At 26.2% G+C, this 23,629-nt stretch overlaps 1 protein-coding gene across 1 annotated transcript in view; it reads right to left on the reverse strand.

The window, feature by feature from the left end:
• The window catches only part of LOC100206606 (tyrosine-protein kinase RYK), a 43,237-nt gene that overhangs the window by 1,436 nt on the left and 18,172 nt on the right, over positions 1-23,629 (reverse strand). Inside the window, exons 5-12 of the mRNA XM_065787970.1 lie at positions 12,263-12,322; positions 8,954-9,116; positions 8,488-8,540; positions 8,289-8,378; positions 5,107-5,190; positions 4,786-4,985; positions 3,967-4,076; positions 3,672-3,831 (exon numbers count right to left, since the gene is read on the reverse strand). Of these exons, the coding sequence (XP_065644042.1) occupies positions 3,672-3,831; positions 3,967-4,076; positions 4,786-4,985; positions 5,107-5,190; positions 8,289-8,378; positions 8,488-8,540; positions 8,954-9,116; positions 12,263-12,322 (920 nt within the window). The remainder of the gene's footprint in view (positions 1-3,671; positions 3,832-3,966; positions 4,077-4,785; positions 4,986-5,106; positions 5,191-8,288; positions 8,379-8,487; positions 8,541-8,953; positions 9,117-12,262; positions 12,323-23,629) is intronic.

Here is a 23,629-nt window from a genome sequence, read left to right on the forward strand (position 1 = left end):
ATGTTTCCTTTTTCTTTTTTTCATGACAAAATCAAACATAATGTGTAGTTTAACATTAGAAATCTTTAATTTACAACATTTAAGTGCATTATGATTAATCAATTTATAAAAAATGATTTAAAACTGTTTTACCATTTTTCAATATTCTATTTATGCATACAAAAAAAGAGGAGTAAATTTATTTTCCCATACAAACTTCTTTTTTTTAAAAAGGTTTTATGTATAAATGACATCATAATATTAAAAAGCATTATTTATATTAATAACACTTGTGTGCTCTCTTTTGTTTTTCTTTTGTGCTAATAATGTGAAGTCTCTGGAGAGTGTTATGCTAAAATACTAGGGGACTTAATTAACAAAGTTTGGCCATAAAGAAATACTCACAAACCATAAAAAAATCACACAAACAGCTAATCTTGAATGTGATAAGCCTGTTCAAAGCTTGGGGCTTACAGTATCTGGTGAATTTTAGCCCAAACAGAACTCAGTTGTTTGTTATTCCATATATTGATGAATGGCAACACTCTTACTGAGTCCATTGCATTACACCTTCCCAGATTATCCTTCAATACTAACCTCTAATGGAAACCTCTCCATTGTATAGTTAGCATTTGCTAAAATTGCATCTCTTTATCATACTCAGCATTTTCTTACTCCTGATTCAATTCTCTACCTTAATAAATAGATTACTTTATACCTAAAACATTACATTTGTCCTTGTATGGAGTACTGTTGCCATATTTCAGCTGTTTCTTCTGATGAGGCTCTTTAAAACTGCATTGTAAGTGTTGTAGGACCTGCTCTATCCCATCGCCCTAATATTCTCATCAATGAAAATTTCTCATTTATTTCTCATCAAAAGCTACCTTTGCTCAAATCAGCTATCGTTACTTGTGCCATTACTTGTGCCATTAACTAAAACTCAATCTTGCATATATTGTCATTCAGCAAAGTCGCTTTTTACTATAATTTCATGCTCAAAAAACTTTTATTCATCAATTTTTTTTCTTAAAACATCAGTGCTTTTTTTATGAACTGTTTTTATGAACTTTTTTTATAAATCAGCTCATATATGTATGCATATTTACAGTATGCAAAATAACAACAAAAAAAAACATACACTTAAAAAAAAATCATACTTTTAAAGAGCGCATCAAAAAAATGAGTTGTTCATTAAAATAATAAATTTTTTTAAAAATAATTTTACTAAGTATTGTTTTAAGAATTTATTTGTGTATTGTTGAATTAATTGCTTTTCAAACCTATTGAATTTAACACAATTGATCTCATGATGCATAACATTGACTGCAAAAATAATAATCGAACACTAAGAAAATGGTAGTTATTTTAGCGTAAATCAAGCAAGTGTTTAGGTGCCCCAAGAAGTCCTTACAGTTTTCTCACAGAGCACCACGGATGAGCATATAATTGGAAGTTCACATCTCCTTCCTAACCGATTTCACAAAACTTGCCCAGAGGTGGGGTTTAAACCACGGATCCTTTGTTTCTGAGGCAAGTGCGCTACCACTGCGCCAAAGCTGCTCTAACTTTTTTACACATTTATTTTTTAACTTTGAGTTTTGTATTTAGTTTTGTAAGCATATTAGCTAAAACAAAACATCAAAAAATTATCAAAAAATTTTTTTAAGTTCATTTTAGATCAACTTCATTTGATCAGTGACGAACCCAGAGTTTAATCGGGAAACCATTTTTTTCTGGTGATGTAGGGGGATTCTTGAGATTTCTCTCTCCTCCTACCCTAGTAAAAACCAGTGCTGTCACAATGGTTATTAAATATCACTTTGATTGTGTTTACCTTGTTTAGTTTTACATGAAGATAAGGAGTTGACTTAAAATAGCATCTTGTTAGAAAAAAGCATTTCTTTAAATACATGAAACCAATGGACATAAGTGTTTGCTATGTTAGTTACGCTAAGAAAGACTTTTTTACTTAAGATTTAACTAAATGCTCAAATTGCAAATCGTACAGTATTTCTAAATATTTTTATATGGGTAATTTTAATTTAGTAGTTATTAAATATTTTAAATACTTTAAACAATTTTTAATCAATATTTACAAATTGCGTAGTATTTGCAAAATTAACATAAGTATAATTATGCTTACGTCTTGTTTTAGAAACTGTTTATATATATAATATAATATATGTTTATATATAATATATAATATATTATATAAACAATAACAATTTGAATACAAAACATAAGTGTTTAATAAACATATTTACTATTACTTTAATTTGCACTTCGATTTAAATATTACCAAATCTGTACATTTAACTTTAACTCAAGGGTAATAATTTTCATAGTACTTTAAAGTGCCTTTTAAATAAAAGAGATAAAGTAAATTTTTTTTTTTCCCAAAGTAAAATAAAATAGCAAGCTTAAGAGCTTGCTAAAAAAAAAAAAAAAAAAAAAATTCAAAAAACAATTTGATATAAACATGTTTTCAAGAAACTTTATCATTTAAGATAGCAAAAAATTAAAGTTAAATAAAAGTATAAAAAAAAAATTAAATAAATATGTTATATATAATATAATAATAGTAAAATTACTTTGATTAAAGCATATCCTACTTTTTATATTATAACTCTTATAATAATATATTAACTTTTTCTAAAATGCTTTTTGGGTTTGAGAGATTTTTTTGTAACTTTTTTTTATAATTATAACTTGAATATTGTTTGATTATTTTACTACTATATATTGAAAACCAGAAATAAATTTTGTTTTACATGTAACTTTTTGTTAATCATTTTAAAACGTTTTATTTTAACCTTAGCGCCCACCTTAGAACCATAAGACCAAAAGTTCATTCATTTATTAAACTTTTGCGATTACTATATTGTTATTGCTACTGAAATTTTTTCTTTTGTTCATTTATCATTTAATATAAAAAAAAAATTAACATCACTCTGAATGAATATCTTTTAATAATGAATAACCTTTCTATCTTTCAAAAAAACAAATTTTTTATACATTCTTTAAATTAAGTTTTGTAACAAGTTTTTAAATTGAGTTTTGTAACAAGTTTTTAAATTGAGTTTTGTAACAACACTCATTTTTTAAATCTAACATTTGATTAGTAATTGAATGACAGTTTTGAACATAAAACAAGATCACTTTATTGTCCTGAAGAAAAAATGAAACAGCTAAGATAAACAGAAAATTAGTTATTTACTACTGTATTTGAAACCAAAACTTTTTTCTTATTTTTAATAAAAAAGCAAAAGAAAAATAATAGTAAATATTTTTTGGGTGCAATTTTTTGGGTGCCCATATCACTCCAATGGTACCAAAACAGGCCTGGTTTTGTCCTTGCTGATACAGTTGCATATATAATTTTACATACATACACACATACCAATGGTTGTTAATACTATATTTTAATCCAAACATCCAATATTTTATACAACAATTAGAAATGATAAGTATAAATTTTGAAGCAGTTTTTCTAAAACTGCATGACTTTTTTTATTTCATGGAATAATTTCAAATGTTTTTATCTTTACACAATCACAAGAGAGATTACCATCCAAAGACTTCTTCATTGCCTTACATATATTGGAGAAATTGGAAAGAAGAAATTGCCCAAAAATATAGAATAAATAAACCTTAGATCTGCCTCTGATATATACAAGAAACATACTTACAACATCTGATGCATATAAGTATGTATTTGTTTCTAAACATTCTGTTGCCAACCATCTAATTGGTCGATTTTCATTTTCATTAAGACAATGATAATCTCCTGGAAAGAAATCTTTAGATAAAGCAGTGTCACATAACTTCACATGGAGGTCCTCATCAACTCTAAATTTTAAAAACCACTTTATTTTTCAAGATACAATTAAAGAAAATATCTGGCTGTATCAAATAAGACCAGCATTTTAATGCATAGTAAAATTTTATATTATTTATTAAAAACAAATAAATAATAAAAATTACACGCAATTTCTTGTAGCTACATCTTTATGAATAAAACGACGCTTCTGTAAATACTGCAGACCACGTGCAATTTGCAAAGCCATCAAGACAACATCTTTTGTTGTCAATGCCTAAAACAAAATATGCCTTACTTTTACAAATCACAAAATTCAACACAAAATCTTTTACCAATAATGTCTATATGATACGTAGCATTTTGTATAATATAAGAAAATATAACCCTTATGTTTTCAAAAATGTTATGCATCATACATTTTTTTCTTTTTCTTTTTTTTTTTCAATTTTGATACTAATGAATTTTATACTTTATTTTTGTGTTTTATAACTTATTACTTTTGTATTTTATTTAAAAACTTTGGCATATATATAATTCTGGCATATATAAAATTTGCCGCATGGTCACACACGAGCAGTGAACGCCTCAGGGAAGAAATGTAATAACTTATAAGGCTAGAAAAAAATAAATTTCACTTTTTATTTAACTAAAAAATACTTTATCACTTAATAACATCAAATATTGCTGGAAAGCAGTAAGTTAATATTGCTGGAAAGTAATAAGTTAATACAAAAAAAAAGTCTAACAATAATAAAAATTTTTTTTTTTTAAAAAAAAGTCAAAATTTATTAAATTAAATAACTATGAAACAGATTAGGAAAAATTACCTAGACAAAAATACAATAAAAAAAGAAAATGGTAATATAAAATCATAAAATAAATGAAGGTTTTTAGTTCAAATCAAAAAGTTGTAAATAAAACTAAATACTAAAGTACATATAAACTAGCATTGAACTAAAAAAAATTTTCGAAAATTTCTTTACCTTTGCTAAAGGTTCTGCAGTTCTTGACAATCGTAAATAGTTTTTCAAATTACCTCTATTAACATATGGGTATACCATAAGAGGTATGTTGTTATCGTCCAAACATACATGCATAAGTGTTAGAACATTAGGGTGGTTGGTGCGCTTTAAAAGACTACTTTCATGTATAAATGAAATGACATCTTCTGGTGTAGCATGTTCTAAGAAAAATTAAAAAAATTAAAAGTTGTTTTAACTAAAAAAAAACAAAAAAACAATTAAGCTAATAAGCTTAAAATATGTTTAACAATAAGCAAATAAAAATACTGGAAATCTTATAACCTGTCACCGTTTTTATCAACACTTTTAGATCTTCACCACATTCTACATTAACAAGATTTCCAATGTATACCCTTCCAAATGATCCTGTTTAAAAATTATGTTATCGTTAAAAATTAAAAAAATTAAAATAAAAAACTGAAAATTAAGAAAAAACTTAAGAAAATTAAATTAGCAAGAATTAGAATGAATTATAATTTAAAATTATAAATTGGGGAGAGAACATTGAATATTTGGAGATTTATATAAAAATAAATATTAGTTTTAACAGCATAAAAAAAGAATTTTATTAACTAAAAAAGAAAATTGTGCATTTTTACCAATTTTTTTGACAATATTTTTTTTTCAATAAATTTTAATATAATTATCATTTTTGAATTTTCATTGATATCGCTTCATTTTATATCGCTTCATTTAAGACCCAGCATTTATATTTAAAACCACTAAATTTGTTTTTGCCATAGTTTGTTGCTATTTAAGTAGAAAATTAGAATATTAATTATGGGAAAAACCAACAAATTAGAAACAGAAAAACGAGCTCAGATTTTTATTATATGTGAATAAGACATTGACTGCTATTACTACACATTTTAATATAACACATAGCTTGTATCATAAAAATAATGAAACAATATCATAAAACTGGTAATTTTTAAACCGAAGCCTGACAAAACTAAAAAGTTACTACTCAAAGAGCAGATAATCACATTCATTGTTATGCAAAAACATATCAGTTAGCCAGTGCATCTGAAATTTCATCTGAAGTACTCTCTAATGTGTTGCATCAAGTGTTGTGACAATCAGAAGACATTTGTGAAAATAATTTTATTTAAAGAACCATGTTCCAACAAAAAAACCTTGCTTTTCTCAAAAAAAAATAAATGATCATTTGGCCTTATGTCAAAAATCCTTGTATTTCTCCTAGAATTTCTTATTTTAGTGGTCAGCGGATGATTGGGAGGATGTAATATTTAGTGACAAATCATTGTTCAAACAATTTGGTTGCTGTTCTAAAAGCATTACATGCCTGCTTTGCTAACCATTTAAGCCTTAATATTTGTTTTCAACTGAAAAAAAAACTCCCCATAACTATGATATGGGGTGCCATTACTCACTATCAAAGCAGTGATTTGTGGCCTCCATAAAAATATACCTCGAAATACTTCAAAAAAAATCATAATATAATAATACCCACAATTTTCAGCATGATGAAGCACCCTGTCACAGGACCAATTGGTTATATGAGAATGGGATTGAGGTCATTAGACCCTGGCCTAGTAATTAACCCAACCTCAATTTTTTTGAAAAATCATTTTAACAATGAAGTCTAGAAACTGAGATCCTTATCTTCCAATGATCTACAAAAAGAATATTAATGGATTTAACTTATGACTCCTCCTGAATATTTGTGAAAGCTTATTTACTCTATGCCTACTTCATTTTTTTTTTTTAATTTTAAGTAAAAACCCTTTTAATTTATACTGTTTAAAAGCTCAAAAACTAAGACCAAGTATTAAATTAATGAGCAAAAATTTGCTAATATTTTCAAATTCTTTTTGTCAATTATCATGATTTCTAACTCATTTTGAAACAATAAATGAATTATTGATTATTGATATATAATATTCTTTTTTCAGATCATTGGAAGATAAGGATCATAGTTTCTGGACTTCATTGTTAAAATAATTCTTCAAAAAAATTGAGGTTGGGTTAATTACTAGACCAGGGTCTAATGACCTCAATCCCATTCTCATATAACCAACTGCTTAAAGATTGGTCCTGTGACAGGGTGCTTCATCAAGCTGAAAATTGTGGGTATTATTATATTATGTTTTTTTTGAAGTATTTCAAGGTATATTTTTATGGAGGCCACAAACCACTGCTATGATAGGGAGTAGTAATATCAATAATCAATGTGATGTGATGTGTATGATATTGGAAAAATTCATTTTCTGAAATACTTAAGAAATCATGTTTACAATTTTTTTTTTCCTAGTATGAAACAGTCAACTTTAAAAGTAACAAAACATTGAAAAAAAAATTTCTTATGCATTTGTATTTTCATATGAAGCTGGACAATAACATATTTTAATAATATTAAAGAGAAAAAAACACATGCACAAAAAAAAAATTTTTTATCTGTCACTATGGTTAATATGCATAAATCCATAATTGTTAGGGGTTTATTAGATATACAATATGTATATACATTTCCCCTGCATTCAAAAATGAAATTATTAGCTTTAGTTTAAGAAGTTTTTTTTCTTAAATTTATAAATTTTTATTTTTCGAAAAAAATATAAACTTATTTGTTTTTGACTATCCTTTTTAATAATGTTTAAAACTTGTGATATTAGTTATGTGTGTTTCTGGACTGATCTCTTTATAGTTTTTATTTTATTAACTGGTGTAAAATATGACAAATCAACATGCTAAGGAAGTGTGTTAATTTATTGGACAATTTTTATTGAATTTGTCATGAAATAACATTTTTGTCACAGAAAAAAAACCATGACACTTCTTGTGAAAACTGCTTAACAGCATTAGTTTGGTATAAAGGTAGGGGCCAATGATAAGTCACGGGCTCTACATATATGATGTAACTCTTGCTCCATTACAAGAACGGTTACAAGAACAGTTGGAAAAAAATCTTTTATCTGCCATTTGACCTTTTCCACATTCGGATAGTTAACAAGTTTCTACTCCACCACAAAATTATGAGTTAAAAGCAGAATAAAAATGAAGTAGAAAAAAAAAAAGATAAAACTTTCAAATGATCCTGATTTTGTGTTAACAGATGATGCACCACATAGATTGAGTCAAGCAAAATTAAGTGATCTTTGACATCTGGACTTGTCACAGAAAAAAGCAAAACTTCTTGCAGAATCTTATACAACTTGGTGTCAAAGTTTCACGAAAATGACATTGACGTTTCATGTTACTAAAATGACATTGTTAGTTTTTTTTTTGTCATTTTGAATAAAAAAGTTAAAGATGCAGAAAAAGAAAGTGAAATTTTTTGTTACCTAGTGTAATCATCTAATTGGTTTATTACATTTGAATAATAAATTATACTGAATAATATTTTATATACTTAATTATAAATTTATGAATATAATATTATCCTGGTACTTTCAAAAAAATAAGGTTAAAGAAAATATAACAAAATTTATTATGTTCAATACCTTCTTGAACTGCATTAGAAATAGTAAGTATGTTTCTTCTGATCATAAGTTCTTTTAATCTAAGTAACAGCTCATGTTGCTTGCGTTCCGCTAATTAATTAAATAAAAATAAAAAATTAATGACTATTTTAGTAACATTAAGTAACTTCCAAATTTTATAAAAAATGAAGTTTTTATTTAAAAAAAAAATTCTATTTACCTACTGTTGCACGAAACACCTGTGTTATAGTTTGTGCATCAATGCTTGATTCACTAAACAATAATGCTTAAGTTACAAACAAATGAAAATTTTTTAAAATTAAGTTCTTCCTCCATAAGGCTTTAGAGTTGGTCTAGACTACAAACCATCAACCATCAAACCACTACTATAATCAATGACTGACTACACTCAGTCGTGGAGGCTAACCATTATTTCCTTTAATTTTTTATTTAATTGCACCCCTAAACTCTTAAAAAACTCTAAACTCAAGGTTGCTGCACATAAAAACAGGTTAAGTGTAGCACTTCCAGAGTTTAATTATAAACAAACTTAACCAGAGGTGTTGGTTAATAACAAACAAACTTAATAATAAAATTATTTATTAAAACATAAAATTTTAATCTGATAATAAAAGTAACAAATATAAACGTAATAAAATAAATATTACAGAGTAGAATTTATTCACCTTCCTATAAGTACATTTTTTGATTCTTCGTCAAACTTTGGCATGGAATGAACATGCAAAAAGGCAACACCTGCTGCTATAATAATAACTGAAGCACAGGCAACCCCTGCACCAATATATAGGTAACCTTTTTTGTCGCCATGCTCAACAGATTCCTCTCGCTCTAAAGTTACAAACTATTTTTTAATAGAAAATCAAAACCAAAAGAAACTAGATTAAATGATCTTTATTTTAAACCTTATAAATTTATTTCTCTTATTCTATGTTATTTATATTACTTTAGATTTTTAAATAGTATTTTATCAATAATATTTATTTGACTTTATCAATAATATTTATAGCATATAACTATAGAAACATATTACTATATGTAAATAAACACCGCAACAGCCTAATATACACAGAGCTTTGCTGAAAAGCATTAAGCAATGCAATACAATGGCAGATATATGTTATGCAGGCTTTAAGTGGAAAAGCATGTAGAATATTACAAAGAATTATCATTGTATTTATAATGAGAATTGTCTTCATGTAATAATTTCATCAAGTAAAAACCAATCCAAGTTTAATTTATTTAGATCTTTCTAATGCATAAAAAAAAAAAAAATCTAAAAAATTTTCTAGAAAATACTAATAAAAAAAATTTTTAATTAGTATTTTCTTAAAATACAAATAAATAGAGATTTTCATGGTTGAATGATTAAAAAGATTGATGGCAACAGTTTCACTTTTAGCATCTGATCATACAGATTCACTGCAAAAGCATTAATGAGAATGAAAACTCCTGTTGCCTGCATAGCCATTAGATTTAAATCCAATTAAATCAATTTAAACATGATTTAAAGATGACTAAAACATCCTAAAAGATAAAGAAATAGACTAATGCAAGTAATGGTTAAATTTTGTTATAATGCTAGAAAAAAAAAAGTTTCATAATTTGCAATAACAAATGTGACATAATTTAAATAGCCAAATTCACAAAGTTCAAAAAAAAAAAAAAAAAAATCTGTTCACTAATCTAAAAAAAACAAACAGCAATGTACCCTGAAAAAAAATAACAGCTCAACAGCTATATATCCCAAGACAATTTTTTAGATAAACTTTATTGCTTATTATAAAACTGTTTCTGAATTTTTATTAATTTCAATGGTGTGTCATAATTTCAATTTATTTCACCCGACCTCAGGAATGAATTTCTCATAATTAGCTATATACTATATTTTGTTACATCTGTAGGGAATGTCTAAAGAGTTAATTGGTTATTATTCTCTGTATCAAAAAAAGTCAAATAAACTTTCAAATTATAGGCCAGTTTCCTAGACATCAATACTTTGTAAAACTTTAGAACGTTTAATATGTAACCAACTCTTACACATTTTAAAGGCAAATAATTTATTACTTTCTAATCAAAATGGTTTTACAAAAGGTAAAAGTTGCACAACTAATCTCCTAGAGTTCATAGATACAGTGACGACAGGTGTTGGAAACAGTAAATCATTTGATGTCCTTTATACTGATTTCAAAAAAGCTTTTGACAAAGTTTCACATAGGATATTAGCACTAAAACTTGAAGCATATGGCAATGCATCTACATCATTGAAGTGGAATAATTTTTTTTTTAACTGATAGGAAGCAAAGAGTTGAACTTGAAGAGAGTGTATTATCATGGGTGGACATAGTAAGCAGTGTACCACAAGGATCTGTGCTTAATTCAATTTTATTTTTTATATATACCAATGATCTTCCAAGTCAACTTACAAACCAATTGTTGTTTTATGCAGATGATTGTAAAGTAATAGCTGAAGTTAACAATGAAATGGATGCACATGCCTCACAAAATGACATTGCTATATTAGAAAAATGGGTAATAAACTGGAAATTACAATTCAATTTTGAAAAATGTAAGATCATGCATATTGGTAACAAAAATAAAAATATAATTTTTTCATGACTAACAATAATATAAAGCAAGAATTAATTACTACTAAATTGAAAAAAAAAAGGATCTAAGCGAATTAATTTCAAATGACTTAAAATGGGAACCACAAATCAAAATTGCATTATCTATTGCAAACTATAAATTTGGTATAACATGCAAATCATTAAAGTATAAAGATAGTGAACTAATAAAATTGCTGTATTGTAGTTATATACGCCCGCATTTACGATTTGCAATACAGGTATGGAGTCCTTTTCTTGAAAAAGATATAAACATATTAGAAAATATTCAAAAACAAGTAACAAAATCTGTAACTCAGCTACATCATCTATCATACAATGAAAGACTAGAAAAAATTAAATTGACATCTTTAAAACAACAAAGAATACCAGGATATCTCATACAAATACATAAATGGCATTATGATATAGAAAATAACTTAAAATAACGAAAAATAACCCCTCAACATCTGTGCCCTTAAATTTTTCAGGGCCATCTTCAAATATTTGAGGAAACAAACCTCATTTATTCACCGATAAGAAATATTTAAATTGAAATCGTGAGGTTTTTTTTTACAAATCGCACAGTCAAAATCTGAAACAAATTACATATTGAGACAGTGAAAGTTAAAAATCTCAACTTATTTAAAACTAAACTAGACTTAATCGAGTATATTTAACTTTTTTTTTAAACAAGTTTATTTAACTTTCTTGTTTTGTGATTTAACATGGCGCTACATCTCAACAGTTTTGTATATTATTATCATTATTATTATTTTATTATTAAATTTGTTGGTATATAATTTATTACAAACTTACAACTAAATAATTATGCAAGCTTCCTCCACTTAAACAAAGTGATTATAGCCCTTTCTTATTTAATAACATAATGACAGAAACAAGCTTATTATTTGATTAACGATAATGGTATATTTATCTTTTGTAAAAAAAAAGTAATGTGATTTCTACCCAAACTGAACAATATTAACTGAGATGATAAAAAAAAGATAGCATTAAACAAAATTAAATAACATAAAGGAAGGAAGTTTAATTGTAATTTATTTTCTTTTAAACTTAAAAACAAAATATACTATGCAATGGAATAAGAGGGAAGGGGGAGGGAGCAACAATTATGAAAACTGTTACACTAATATCACTCTTTAGTTTAAATTAATTTATGCACCATTATCAAAAAAACAAATAATAACAACAAAAAAAAATTATTTACTAATGCTGATCAACAAATATTGTTTTTGAATTTTAAAAACGTTTCAAAAACCGTAAAAATATTAGTATTAATAAAAAAAAGAAAAAAAAGTAAAACATCTTTTATTTTTCTAAAATAAAATTTTAAATTGATAGAAACTATACCTTTAACTAAAATATCAACCAGTTTTATAGCATCTTTATTTATTTCTTCAATGTAGGAAGCTACAGAAAAAAAATTTGTAATAAAAAATAGTAATAAACAATTTCAGATCTCAAACAACCTTAGCTATTCATCAAGTCAACAGAAACAAAATTTTTAATTGAAAAATGTTCATATGCTTTATTAATTTTTTGGATAAAACAAGAAATTGTCGATTTTAAATTTTTTGTTTGAATTCAAATTAGATTTTAAAAACTGTATGGGACAAGAATAATAACAGAGAATAATAACTGTATGGGACAACAATAACAGAGCTAATATGGCTGGAAAATATAATGCTGTACAAACAGTATTTTTTGTGTGTAAAACTAATATTTGTACATTTTCCAGTTGTGGAAATCATGCATTGAATTTTGTTGAATAAAATCACCAGGATCTTGCAAAGAAGCAAAAACTTTCCTTGGAGCTTTCCAGCAAATTTATAGCTATTAAACCGTTCTTTACAAAATATTTCAAAAACAAGATGGTCATCAAGAATAGGCACTGTGAGACCAGTAGCTCATAGTTTAAAATCTTTGCAATGTGCTTTGAATGAAACTGATTCATGAAGACTTTACATTGAAGCACAAGAACAGGTTTCGCTTTTAAAAAAAAGTTTAAATTTAAATGTGTTTTTATTTCTACAGTATGTCAAAAATTATAAGCGTTGTTGCATCAAACAAATTTCATTATTGCACAAAAAGCAGAGTTGCATGTAAAAAAAGATGTTATTGGAAGCCTAATCAAAGAAAAAAAAAATAACTTAGTGAAAATAGGAGCCCTAATTTTAATTTAAATTAAATTCACATTAAAATTTGAAAAATAATCATTAACAAAAACCTGTCTGAGATTACTTTTATTGAAGAAAATATCAAAATCAAAAATTTTGATAGAAAAATAGAAGAATCAGCAGTGGTAATTACCTAGGCAACAAGAAATTTTCAGAAGATCTTATGCTTAAATGTATTTACCCATGCAAATTCAATCTAAGCCCAAAATGAGGCAAATTTTAAAAGAAATTTTCAATATGGAATCCATAAACTTCTTAATATAACAATCATTTATTTGATTTTTTAACACTTTTTAAAATATTAAATAAGATTACAAATTTAACTGACAATAAAAAAGGCCCTTAATCTCAATACTTCAAGCTATAAAAATGCTTGTTTATTCTTGGAATGAGGTTTTGAGAAACTACTGTTATTGACTGCTTCCAGAAAAAGAAAGAATGAGTAACAAACAAAGATGTTGACTAATTCTTTGTATTAAGAAGTTAAATCGATCAATTGCAGTCAAGTGACAAGAGCTCCAAACGACTTTAACTACATTTAAAAATTGAGTAATGGCAAACAAAGAAATCAAATTTAAGATTTGAAGTATTAAAGAAAGAAGTGCATAAGAAAGAAGAGAAATAATAAAATAATAAGATAAGAAAATAAATAAGAAAAAGAAAATAATGCTAAAACACAAACAAAATTCATTTCAAAACCGCTTTAAATTTTAAATTTCGGCATTGCCGAATGCCGACCCTCGGAATTAGGGTCAGCATTCAGCAATGCCGACCTGAAAGTGTTTGAGGTCAGCAAAAAATTGCCGACCTCGTTTTTATGTTTTATGGTAAGACCTTTGTATCAAATAATTTTTCCCAACCTGATGCCGAACTCTAAAAGATTGAGGTCAGCAAATTATTGTTAAACTCATTTTTCCCTAATTCTGAGGGAAATTCATATTATATATATATTATAACATATATATATATATATATGTTAGGGCTCAAATTAAGCGCATTGCGATTACTTTTTGCATCTTTGCAATTACTTTGCTTAAAAAATATATTTTTGTGATTTCTTTTCTTTTCTAATTTAGCATTTTTTTTCACTATTCTTAAAAGTATAGAATTTTTTTAAAAGTATAGAAGTTTTTTATTTTTGAGGTTTTTATTAGGGGTCATAAATTACGCCACGCTAAATTTAACTTTTAAATAGAAGCATAATCATATGCTCTATTGGGCAGAGATTTTCATTCAACATAGAGTGCTATTAAATTTTAGTTACTTTAAATCTTTGCCTGGAAGACAATAATATCATACTTCTATTTTAAAGTTAAATTTATTGTGATTTAATTAATGGATAAAGTACATCACAGTAAATTTACCTATAAAGAAATCAAAACATCCAGTTAAGTTACTACAGTTAAGTTACTCAACTATTAAATATACTTAATATGCTCTGAGACTTATATTTGCATAAGTTAGCACACAAATGTTTCTGTTTATATCTTATGTTGTTAATATATAATAAGCGTTTTACTAAAAATTATACTAACAAGAAATTTCAAATAGAACATGAAAAATGCATTACCATTTTTTTATACTTTAATTTTATTTATAGCAAAATCAGAATTCAACATTTTCTATAAATACGTAAGCTCTTTTAGGAATTTACTTTAAAAAGAAATCTATTTGAACAAGAAAAATTTACTCTTATTCAAATAACTTGAAATTCGAAATTTTAAAGTAAAATTTTGAAAACTTCAAAAGAATTTTAACGCTCACTTAATAAAATTATAAATTTAATTGAACTTTAAATGAAACTGCAGCGACGTCCCTAATACCAAGTGGAATAGCAGGAATCATTCCTTAAAATCAAACAAAGATCTAGCTAAAGTATCACTATCAGATTTAGAAGAGTGCAAGCAAGTAAGAAAGATAAATACTTTCTTAAAGCACATACTTAAACTTATGGAAATATAATTCAACTTATTAAACCAAACTTTTTCTCTTGCTTATTAGAAAACAATTTGAACAAAAAAATTGAAAGAAAACATCAACTTAAAAACCCTTTGAATGAAACAGCAATAAAACAAAATAGCGAAGTTGTTTTATATTAAAACAAGCTGTTTTAATATAAAACAACTTTGCATTATTACTTTGTTTTTGTTTTTTATGTTGTTACTTGTACATTATTACTTGCTGTTGTTGTTTCACACAAACAAGTTAATACAATTTAAAAATAAAACGTGTTTACTGTCAGCACAAATGGGGTATTAAATCGTTTTTTTTATAACTACTCTGCAAAAAATCAGATTCTTACCATGAACATTTTTTACTTGTTTTAAGAAAATAATTACTTAAAATAAGAATTTAAGTAAACTTTTACTAAAAGTAAAAAGTCCGATTCTTACCTAAAACATTTTTTTACTTATTTTTAATAAGTAATTACATAAAATAAGAATTTAAACAATTTTTTACTTAGTATAAAAAATTTATAAAAATCATTCATATAAATGTCAAGAAAAGAAATAAATAAGTTTATGTAAAATGACAATGAAAGATATAATAAATTCAATCATTTAAAATAAAAAAAAAATAAAAAAATTTAAACATAATAGACATTTCACAAAATGTTATTCACAAAATGTTATCATGGCTTTGTACAATTTCATTGTGTTTACCAACTTTCAAAGTTTGTTTATTAAGCCTTAGCAGCAGTTATTTATTTTGCATCATAAGTTAAAATGATCTATGACAAAAATGTTTTATTTTAATTTTGTTAATGGACTTTCAAATAAAAGTAGCACTCATTAGGATTAAGCAAATAAAGATAATTCTTTTGATACTTCTACTTTTATATTCTCTACTTTTGCATTCTTAGTATATATATATACTTTTAAAATGAGTAAAAAAATATAAGTACATAATTAAAAAAAAAATTTTTATTTATAACTTATTTTTTCTTATTACAACAACTGCATAGAGTAACTGCATAAAATCTATTTGTGAAGCAAATAAAACAGGTAGATACTCTTTGTCATTAAGATTTTTTCTCACATGAAAAACAAGTCTACAAGACTATTATACGAGCAAAATCTAATTTTAGTAGGTTCCAGAGAGTATTTACATGATATTGCCCTAATTTTATATAAAAAATGGATTGTCTCCATAATAGTAATTTCAAAGTAATGTCGTTAATGGCTTTTTTTTATATTTTGCAAAGTTATCCATCTTTTAATAAAAAGAAAACTACCTTCATAAAAATATCATTATTTTTATAAATTTTAATGCATATTTTTTAGAATTAAACATCAACGGATACTTTGAAACGGTATAATAACTCAAATATAAATAAAAGTTAACAAATCTACATATATGATACAATGTATCACATTAAAAGCTCCCCCTAATAAACTCTAAGCAGGGCGGCTTTTGGGGGTGGTGAGATTGTGCGCCGCATAATGGCAGCAAGTTGGTTAAGGCAGCAAAAAAGCAAAAAACGGAAAAAATATTACCTGCATGGCATATATTTGACAATGTTGTCAAGAAAAGGAGTTTTCAGGGGTGGTATGGCAAATTTGTCACAAGGGCGGCAAGAACACTATGCCCTGGACTGACTTTTAATGTAAATTTTCAGCTCATTTTATTAAAATTAACTAAATACTAAAGAACTATACAATGAACATTCTATTATCAAAGATAATCACAAACAATATTTGTTTGTGATTATCTTTGAAATTGAATGAAAATTATTTTTGACTTGTTGCTAGTAAACTATGAGTTTCGAACTAATCTTAATAATTTGCTTGCAAAATAATTTTAGTTTTAAGACATAACAATTGTTAATAATTTTTTTTGTGGGTTCTTATTAAAAGACTGACATAACTATCCATATACTTTTAGAAGTTATATTAAATCACTTAACCATATTATTTAATCACATTTAATTATAAATTTACAGAAATTAAAATTTAAAAACACGTACATGTAAGTTTTTTCTTATTTTTATAATGTTGTGCATTGTATCCTGCCTTGAAATAAAATACTTTTTTTGAAAAACCGAAAGACTATATATAATAATTTTTGCCTGAAGAATATTTTTGGCAATTTTTTAAAAATATTAGAAAAGAAATTAGAAAAAACATATTTTTAGAAACTAAAAGAGAACTTTTGTAACCGAAGTTTCGGTAGTCAAAAAAATATTTATATATATATATATATATAAATATATGTTTAATGAGTAATTGCTAATGTGTTTATACAGATTTGTTTATACAAATGTGTTTATACAGTCACTTGTATTGGTTTTGTAATTTGATAATATGAATATATATGAATTGTAGCTAGAATTTGTAAATAGAGAGTTAAATTTAGAGGAGAAAAAAGACTGTTTTATTTTTGTATTCATTGCAATAATGGTAATATATATATATATATATATATATATATATATATATATATATATATATATATATATATATATATATATATATATATATATATATATATATATATATATATATATATATATTTAAATAATTTTAAAATGTATTTTACAAAATAGAGTGCTCGATGTTCTCAAAAGAACAAAACTATTATAAATTAGAGGAAAATCACTTAATAATTTTTCATCATTTAACACTGTGTTTCATTAATAAAGACTCATCAGAAATGCTGTGTTTCATCAATAAAGACTCATCATTTCTGATGAGTCTTAATTGATGAAACACAGCGTTTAATGAAAAAAATTTTGTTAAGCGATTTCCTACTAATTTTTTTATATATATATATATATATATATATATATATACATATATATATATATATATATATATATATATATATATATATATATATATATATATATATATATATATATATATATATATATATATATATATATATATACACACACACACATATATTATATATATTTAAAACTTATATATATATATAAATCAAATAAATTTTGTCATTGAAATATAATAGATATTCCATGTACCTACCCGGTAGGTACATAGAATATTTGCGACCAATATATTCTACATACCATTGGTAGATAGAATTGGTAATTAAATTTAAAAAAAAAGTAAATTTTAAAACTTAAACACTTGGAAACTTTCAATTATAAGATTCTGGAAAGTATAAGACATAGGTATTATTAATTATAGAAGAAGGGTTCACTGGTAAAGACTCCAAGCTTCTAGAGTTATGTTAGAAAGCTTGACCAGATATATTTCCTGGTAAAGGTGCAAATATATGTATTAGAAGAGCGAAAGTTTAGAAAATCTTTTCTGACTAAAAAGTATATTACAGTATTAATTACTTAGATAATTATAATTATATTAAGTAAATGCACTAAAATAAATGTTATACTGTTATTTGTGATAATTATAAAAAAAGGTTTTTTTAAATTTCTCACTCTAATAATATTTTTGTAAGTTAATAAGTTGGTCCTATGTTTTTTATAATTGAAAATCAACAAAAGCCTGTATAAGTCCAAGTTTGGAGAGTGCAAGCAGTTCTACGAAAATTATCCAACTGACATTTAAACAATATGTAAAAACACAATCTTTCTCAACTAGTATCACCGGAGTTTACAATCTACACAGACAATGAAATAAATATTGCATCTAAAAATGGTTCGATACCAGAAGAACTGGTACATAGAATTATCGTAGGCACTATACACAAAATGAACACAACTACTTTTGATAAATGTAAAAGAAGGCCAACAATGCAGGAGATTATTGAAAAGTCAAATTTAATAGTCATAACATATCCATCATTGGCAAATGCAAAAACATCTCATGTATGTTTTTTTTTCTCTCTATAATACAAATTAAAAATAATAGATCAGGTTAATATTTAAGTAGTTAAAAAATTATATTTGTCAAATTTCCTATTAATAAGGCACTTTTTAGCCTTAGACAGCTTCTTAACGTACTGATTATTTTGAAGTTTTAGTTCCAAATTTTGATATGCTAATTAAACCGTTTTAGGCAAAAACCTTTTTTATTTGAGGAATTAGGTCAGCAAAAAATTGCTGACCTCTAACACTTTGAGTTCTGCATTGCCTAATGCGGATTCTAATTCTGAGATCTGTATACAATATTTATAACCATTATATTTTTTTCATTTTCCAGATAATAAAAGAAGTGAGAAGGATATTGAAGCTAGCTGAAGGTGCTGAGCCTAGCAATTTTATGAGTGACTTGATAAAGCATTTAGAAAAAGAAACTGATACTATAATTTATTTGTGTTTTTCCGGAATACCTAAAGCCTCCAAAATTGCCAAAATTTTGTAAGTTCATAAATGCTTATAAAAACTTTATTTGGTTCCTGTGAGAAGTTCTGTTCTCTTTTTTAAATGTTCCATGTGGATTGGCATGTGGGTTTAAAAGGCTTCCATAATGATATTTTCTTATTTGAATATGACACAGTTAGCACAATATTTTACTTACAGAACTTTTCTTTACCCTATGTTGGAGATTAAGAGTATTTTTAATGTAATACTATTAGCAGAGTGTAATATACAGCGATATTTACTATTAGCAGAGTGTTAACCTGTACTAGTAATTTCCCTCTTTCAGGAAAATCACTCACATTACTTAGGATTTGCAACTTCAGTAAATTCAAAATAAACTTTTTGATTACTTTTTAGATTAAAAAATCATCTCACTTCTTCAGAATTTAAATCTGATTTTTCCATCAAAACTAAAAAGCATAAGAGAGAGGTTCCTCTCATCTTTGTCCTTAAGGTAAGTTTTTAAGCTTTATATACTTATTGTGCACAGCACACTATGAAAGTCAGGAATAAGTCAGGCAATTTTTAAAAATTAATTTTGAAAATAAGATCAGGGAAAACAAATGGCAAAAAGAAAAACAAACTTTATAAAAATTCTCTGATTGCTCAGAGAAATAAATGAAATATGCTTTTGAAATGACCACCCTGATGCTATTTTTGTTGTTTTAATATTTAATCATCATTAAAAAAATACTCAGGCTAGCTAGCAAAAAGTTTTATAAACTTTTTTTAATTTGTTTTGATCAATTAAGTTTTAATTTAATTGTTTTGATGATTAAAAAAATTTGAATTCAATAAGTTTTTATTAGAGTAATTAATATACTAAAGTAATCTACTTATTGCTGTATATCTTATTTTATAAACATGAAGACCCAGACACATGGTCTAGCAGAAGAACTGAAAATGTTCCTGTTCTTTTGGCGGATGGAGATATGTTTATGCTAATTGTTCACCAAACGATAATTGCTAATGTACAAGTTGCATAAGAAGTCGTTCTTACTGATATAGCATTGTTTTATTTTTGCATTGTTTTATTTAATGAACTTTGATTATCCAAAAGACTACAAGATCGGACTAAATATGCTACAGTATTTTTTTTTTTTGATGATAAAGATATCCTAGTAGACTTAATAAAACATTTCCACATAGTCATGTAAGACTACATAATTTGAAAAGAATAGTATGTATGAATATATATCATAGAATAGTGTGTATATATATCATAAAAAATAGTATTTTTATATGTATAGATATAAATATATCTTTTTCTTAAAACAAGATTTTTTTGCTCATGTTGTGAAAGTTATTCCTAATATCGTTTACACACTACAAAAAATGAATTCTTACTTTAAGCAAAAAAAAAATTGTTTTAAGCATTTTTTACTTGTCAGTATGGTAAGCAATTTTTTACTAACCAAGAATTTTTTACAAAGCAAGAATTAAAAAAAAAAATTCTTGCTTAGTAAAAAAAGTTCTTGCTTAGTAAAAAAATTCTTGTTTATTAAAAAAATTCTTACTTAGTTAAAAAATTCTTGCTTTAAGTAAAAAAATGCTTAAAATTGCAGTGTGTATAAAGTATTTTAATTAATGTAATGTTTGCAATTTTATTTTTACTTTTTTAATTATTATGTTAAGTAAAAACAATTTCTTTTTAAATGTTAGTTCACCCCCTTTCCCCATCCCCTTCACCAAGGCTATGAAAGCCTAAACTACATTCAAGGAGGCTTTTTTTCATGGTTACATCCCTCTTACAAATCTATAACTCTAAAACATGAAACTTGACAAACAAGGCTGCTGTGTGGAGAAACGCGGTACTACCAGGGATGTGGTGGGGATCAAAACTCAGAACTTCTTGCTATGAGAAGAATTAATGGGGTAATGGTATATATATACGTCATTACTGAAAATAATATTGTAATAGTATTAAATATGTTACTTGCATATTATAATGTAACTGCAACTTAGGCTGTAAATTATAACAGTAACTTAAGTAACTTTATGCTACTTTAAACCCTGCTGAGAATATTACGAGATGTTATTTGAATATAAGAGATAACATGTCAAATAAATAGCAAAATACAAAACCTCCCTGTCAGCCCATTGCGGTAGGAGAAATTAGATACAATTTTGTAATAATTCCTCTTACCGCAATGGGCTGACAGGGAGGGGGAATTTCGAAAACATTTTTCTAAAAACATCTTTTTTAAATAGGGGTTCTCTAATTCCTAAATATATTTGATATAATAAAATAATACTGGATTAAAAAAAAGTTTTATATGAAAAATATTTTAAGAGGTTGCCAAGACCCTTAAATATCAGACAAGTCTCTAATATTATTCAAAAAAATTTCTTAAAATGTATTTATAAAAACTGTCCCAAAATTAACACAAGATTTGAATTAAACAGAAAACACAGTTTTTTTCTTTTGATTGTAATTTTTTTTATTGAATCATAAAGTGCATAGGATAAGGTTATTTATGTAATAATACATTGGGAAAATTATCTCCACGGCTTTTTATACACATATGCACTCGTTTGTCAAAAATTTCCATGACTATTCTGCATAAATGTGGCTGAACTTTGTTGGTGCAACATTGAATCTCCTCTTTTAAAGCATGTGTGGTTGTGGGCTTGTTGACATTGACTTGTGATTTAAAATAATCCCATAAAAAGAAATCTAATGGTGTTAAATCAATGGATCTAGGGGGCCAATTCTGATCACTGAAACAAGAGAGTACACGAGCTGGAAACATCTCATGTAGTAATTAAAGTGTTTCATGGGCTGTATGATATATGGCACCGCTTTGTTGAAACCACATTTGGCCATAACAATACCATCCAATTACAATGAAAAGAACTGGGTTATCATGTCGCAATATCGAGCACCAGTAACAGTCACTACTTGACCAGCCTCATTTTCAAAAAAGTATGGTCTAATTATGCCTCCAGCCCAAAATCCACAACAAACAGTGACATGTCGTGGATGCATTTGTTCTTTGACAATCACATGTGGATTCTCAGACCCCCAAAGCAGCAATTTTGGCAATCAACAAACCCATCAAGGTAAAAATATGCTTTGTTGCTTAGAATGATTTTGCTTAAAAAATCAGCATCCGTTTGTTGATGCTCAATAATCCATTCAACAAACTCTCTTCGCTGTGCATGGACATTAGGCTTCAGTTGTTGTGTTAATTGAATTTTGTAATCATGGAGACACAGATCTTTAGTGAGTATACACTGTAGAGAGCTTCTTGAAATTTGCAATTCTTGTCAATGATGCCAAATTGAGGTTCCTGGATTGTCACCGCCACTCTCATGCAATTCTTTGATATTGAAATTAGAACAACTTAATTTTGGACGACCAGTATGTTTGCCATCTCCAACGGATCCTGTCTCCAACGGATCCTGTATCCTGGTATTTTTCAATTATTCTCTCCACAGTTGACGAAGTTAAAACACTATTCCGACCACATTTTGAACTGTGTCAGCCAAGCTTTCATTATTTTTGAAATATTGTTCAATAATGAAGACGTGTTGTTTAATCGTGTAACGCTCCATTTTTAGAAACCCTAAACTGTCAGCTTTTGACTTGTTTTTTTTCTAGGGTTGTCAACACTCTACTACATAAATGGCGGTAACTTTAAATCTTGCATTTTCATTCATTCTTGCATTCATTCATATCCAGATTGTACTTGTCCAAACACAAACCCCACTATTGGTATTTGTACTAAAGCCCTCACAAATTGGTATATCACTATGTTGTCATAAATAATGTTTCATGCAGAATATTCACTACATGTAAGCAACTACATACATGCAAATATTTATAACATAATACTTATACAGCGCTAGAAATAATTATTTTAAGGTTGCGGAACACTGATTGGATGAAATGAAAAATATTGAGAAGTAGACAATCAAATTATTTTCGGGATCATCAAATTTAATTTCAGTAATTTTCGAAAACAAAACAAAAAAAAAGAATAGTGTCGCAAATGAATTTAATGAATAGTGTCGAAAACAAAAAAACTGAATAGTGTTGCAAATGAATCTAAAAAATAGTGTCGAAAACAAAAAAACGGAATAGTGTCGCAAATAAATCTAAGGAATAGTGTCGAAAACAAAAAAACGGAATAGTGTCGCAAATAAATCTAAAGAATAGTGTCGAAAACTAAAAAAATGAAATCAGAGTTACCTCTTTTTGGAAACAATAGGTATAATAAAAATAAAATAAATATATATTCGTATTAA

The sequence above is a fragment of the Hydra vulgaris genome, chromosome 01, assembly GCF_038396675.1.
Source record: "Hydra vulgaris chromosome 01, alternate assembly HydraT2T_AEP".
Classification (NCBI taxonomy): domain Eukaryota; kingdom Metazoa; phylum Cnidaria; class Hydrozoa; order Anthoathecata; family Hydridae; genus Hydra; species Hydra vulgaris.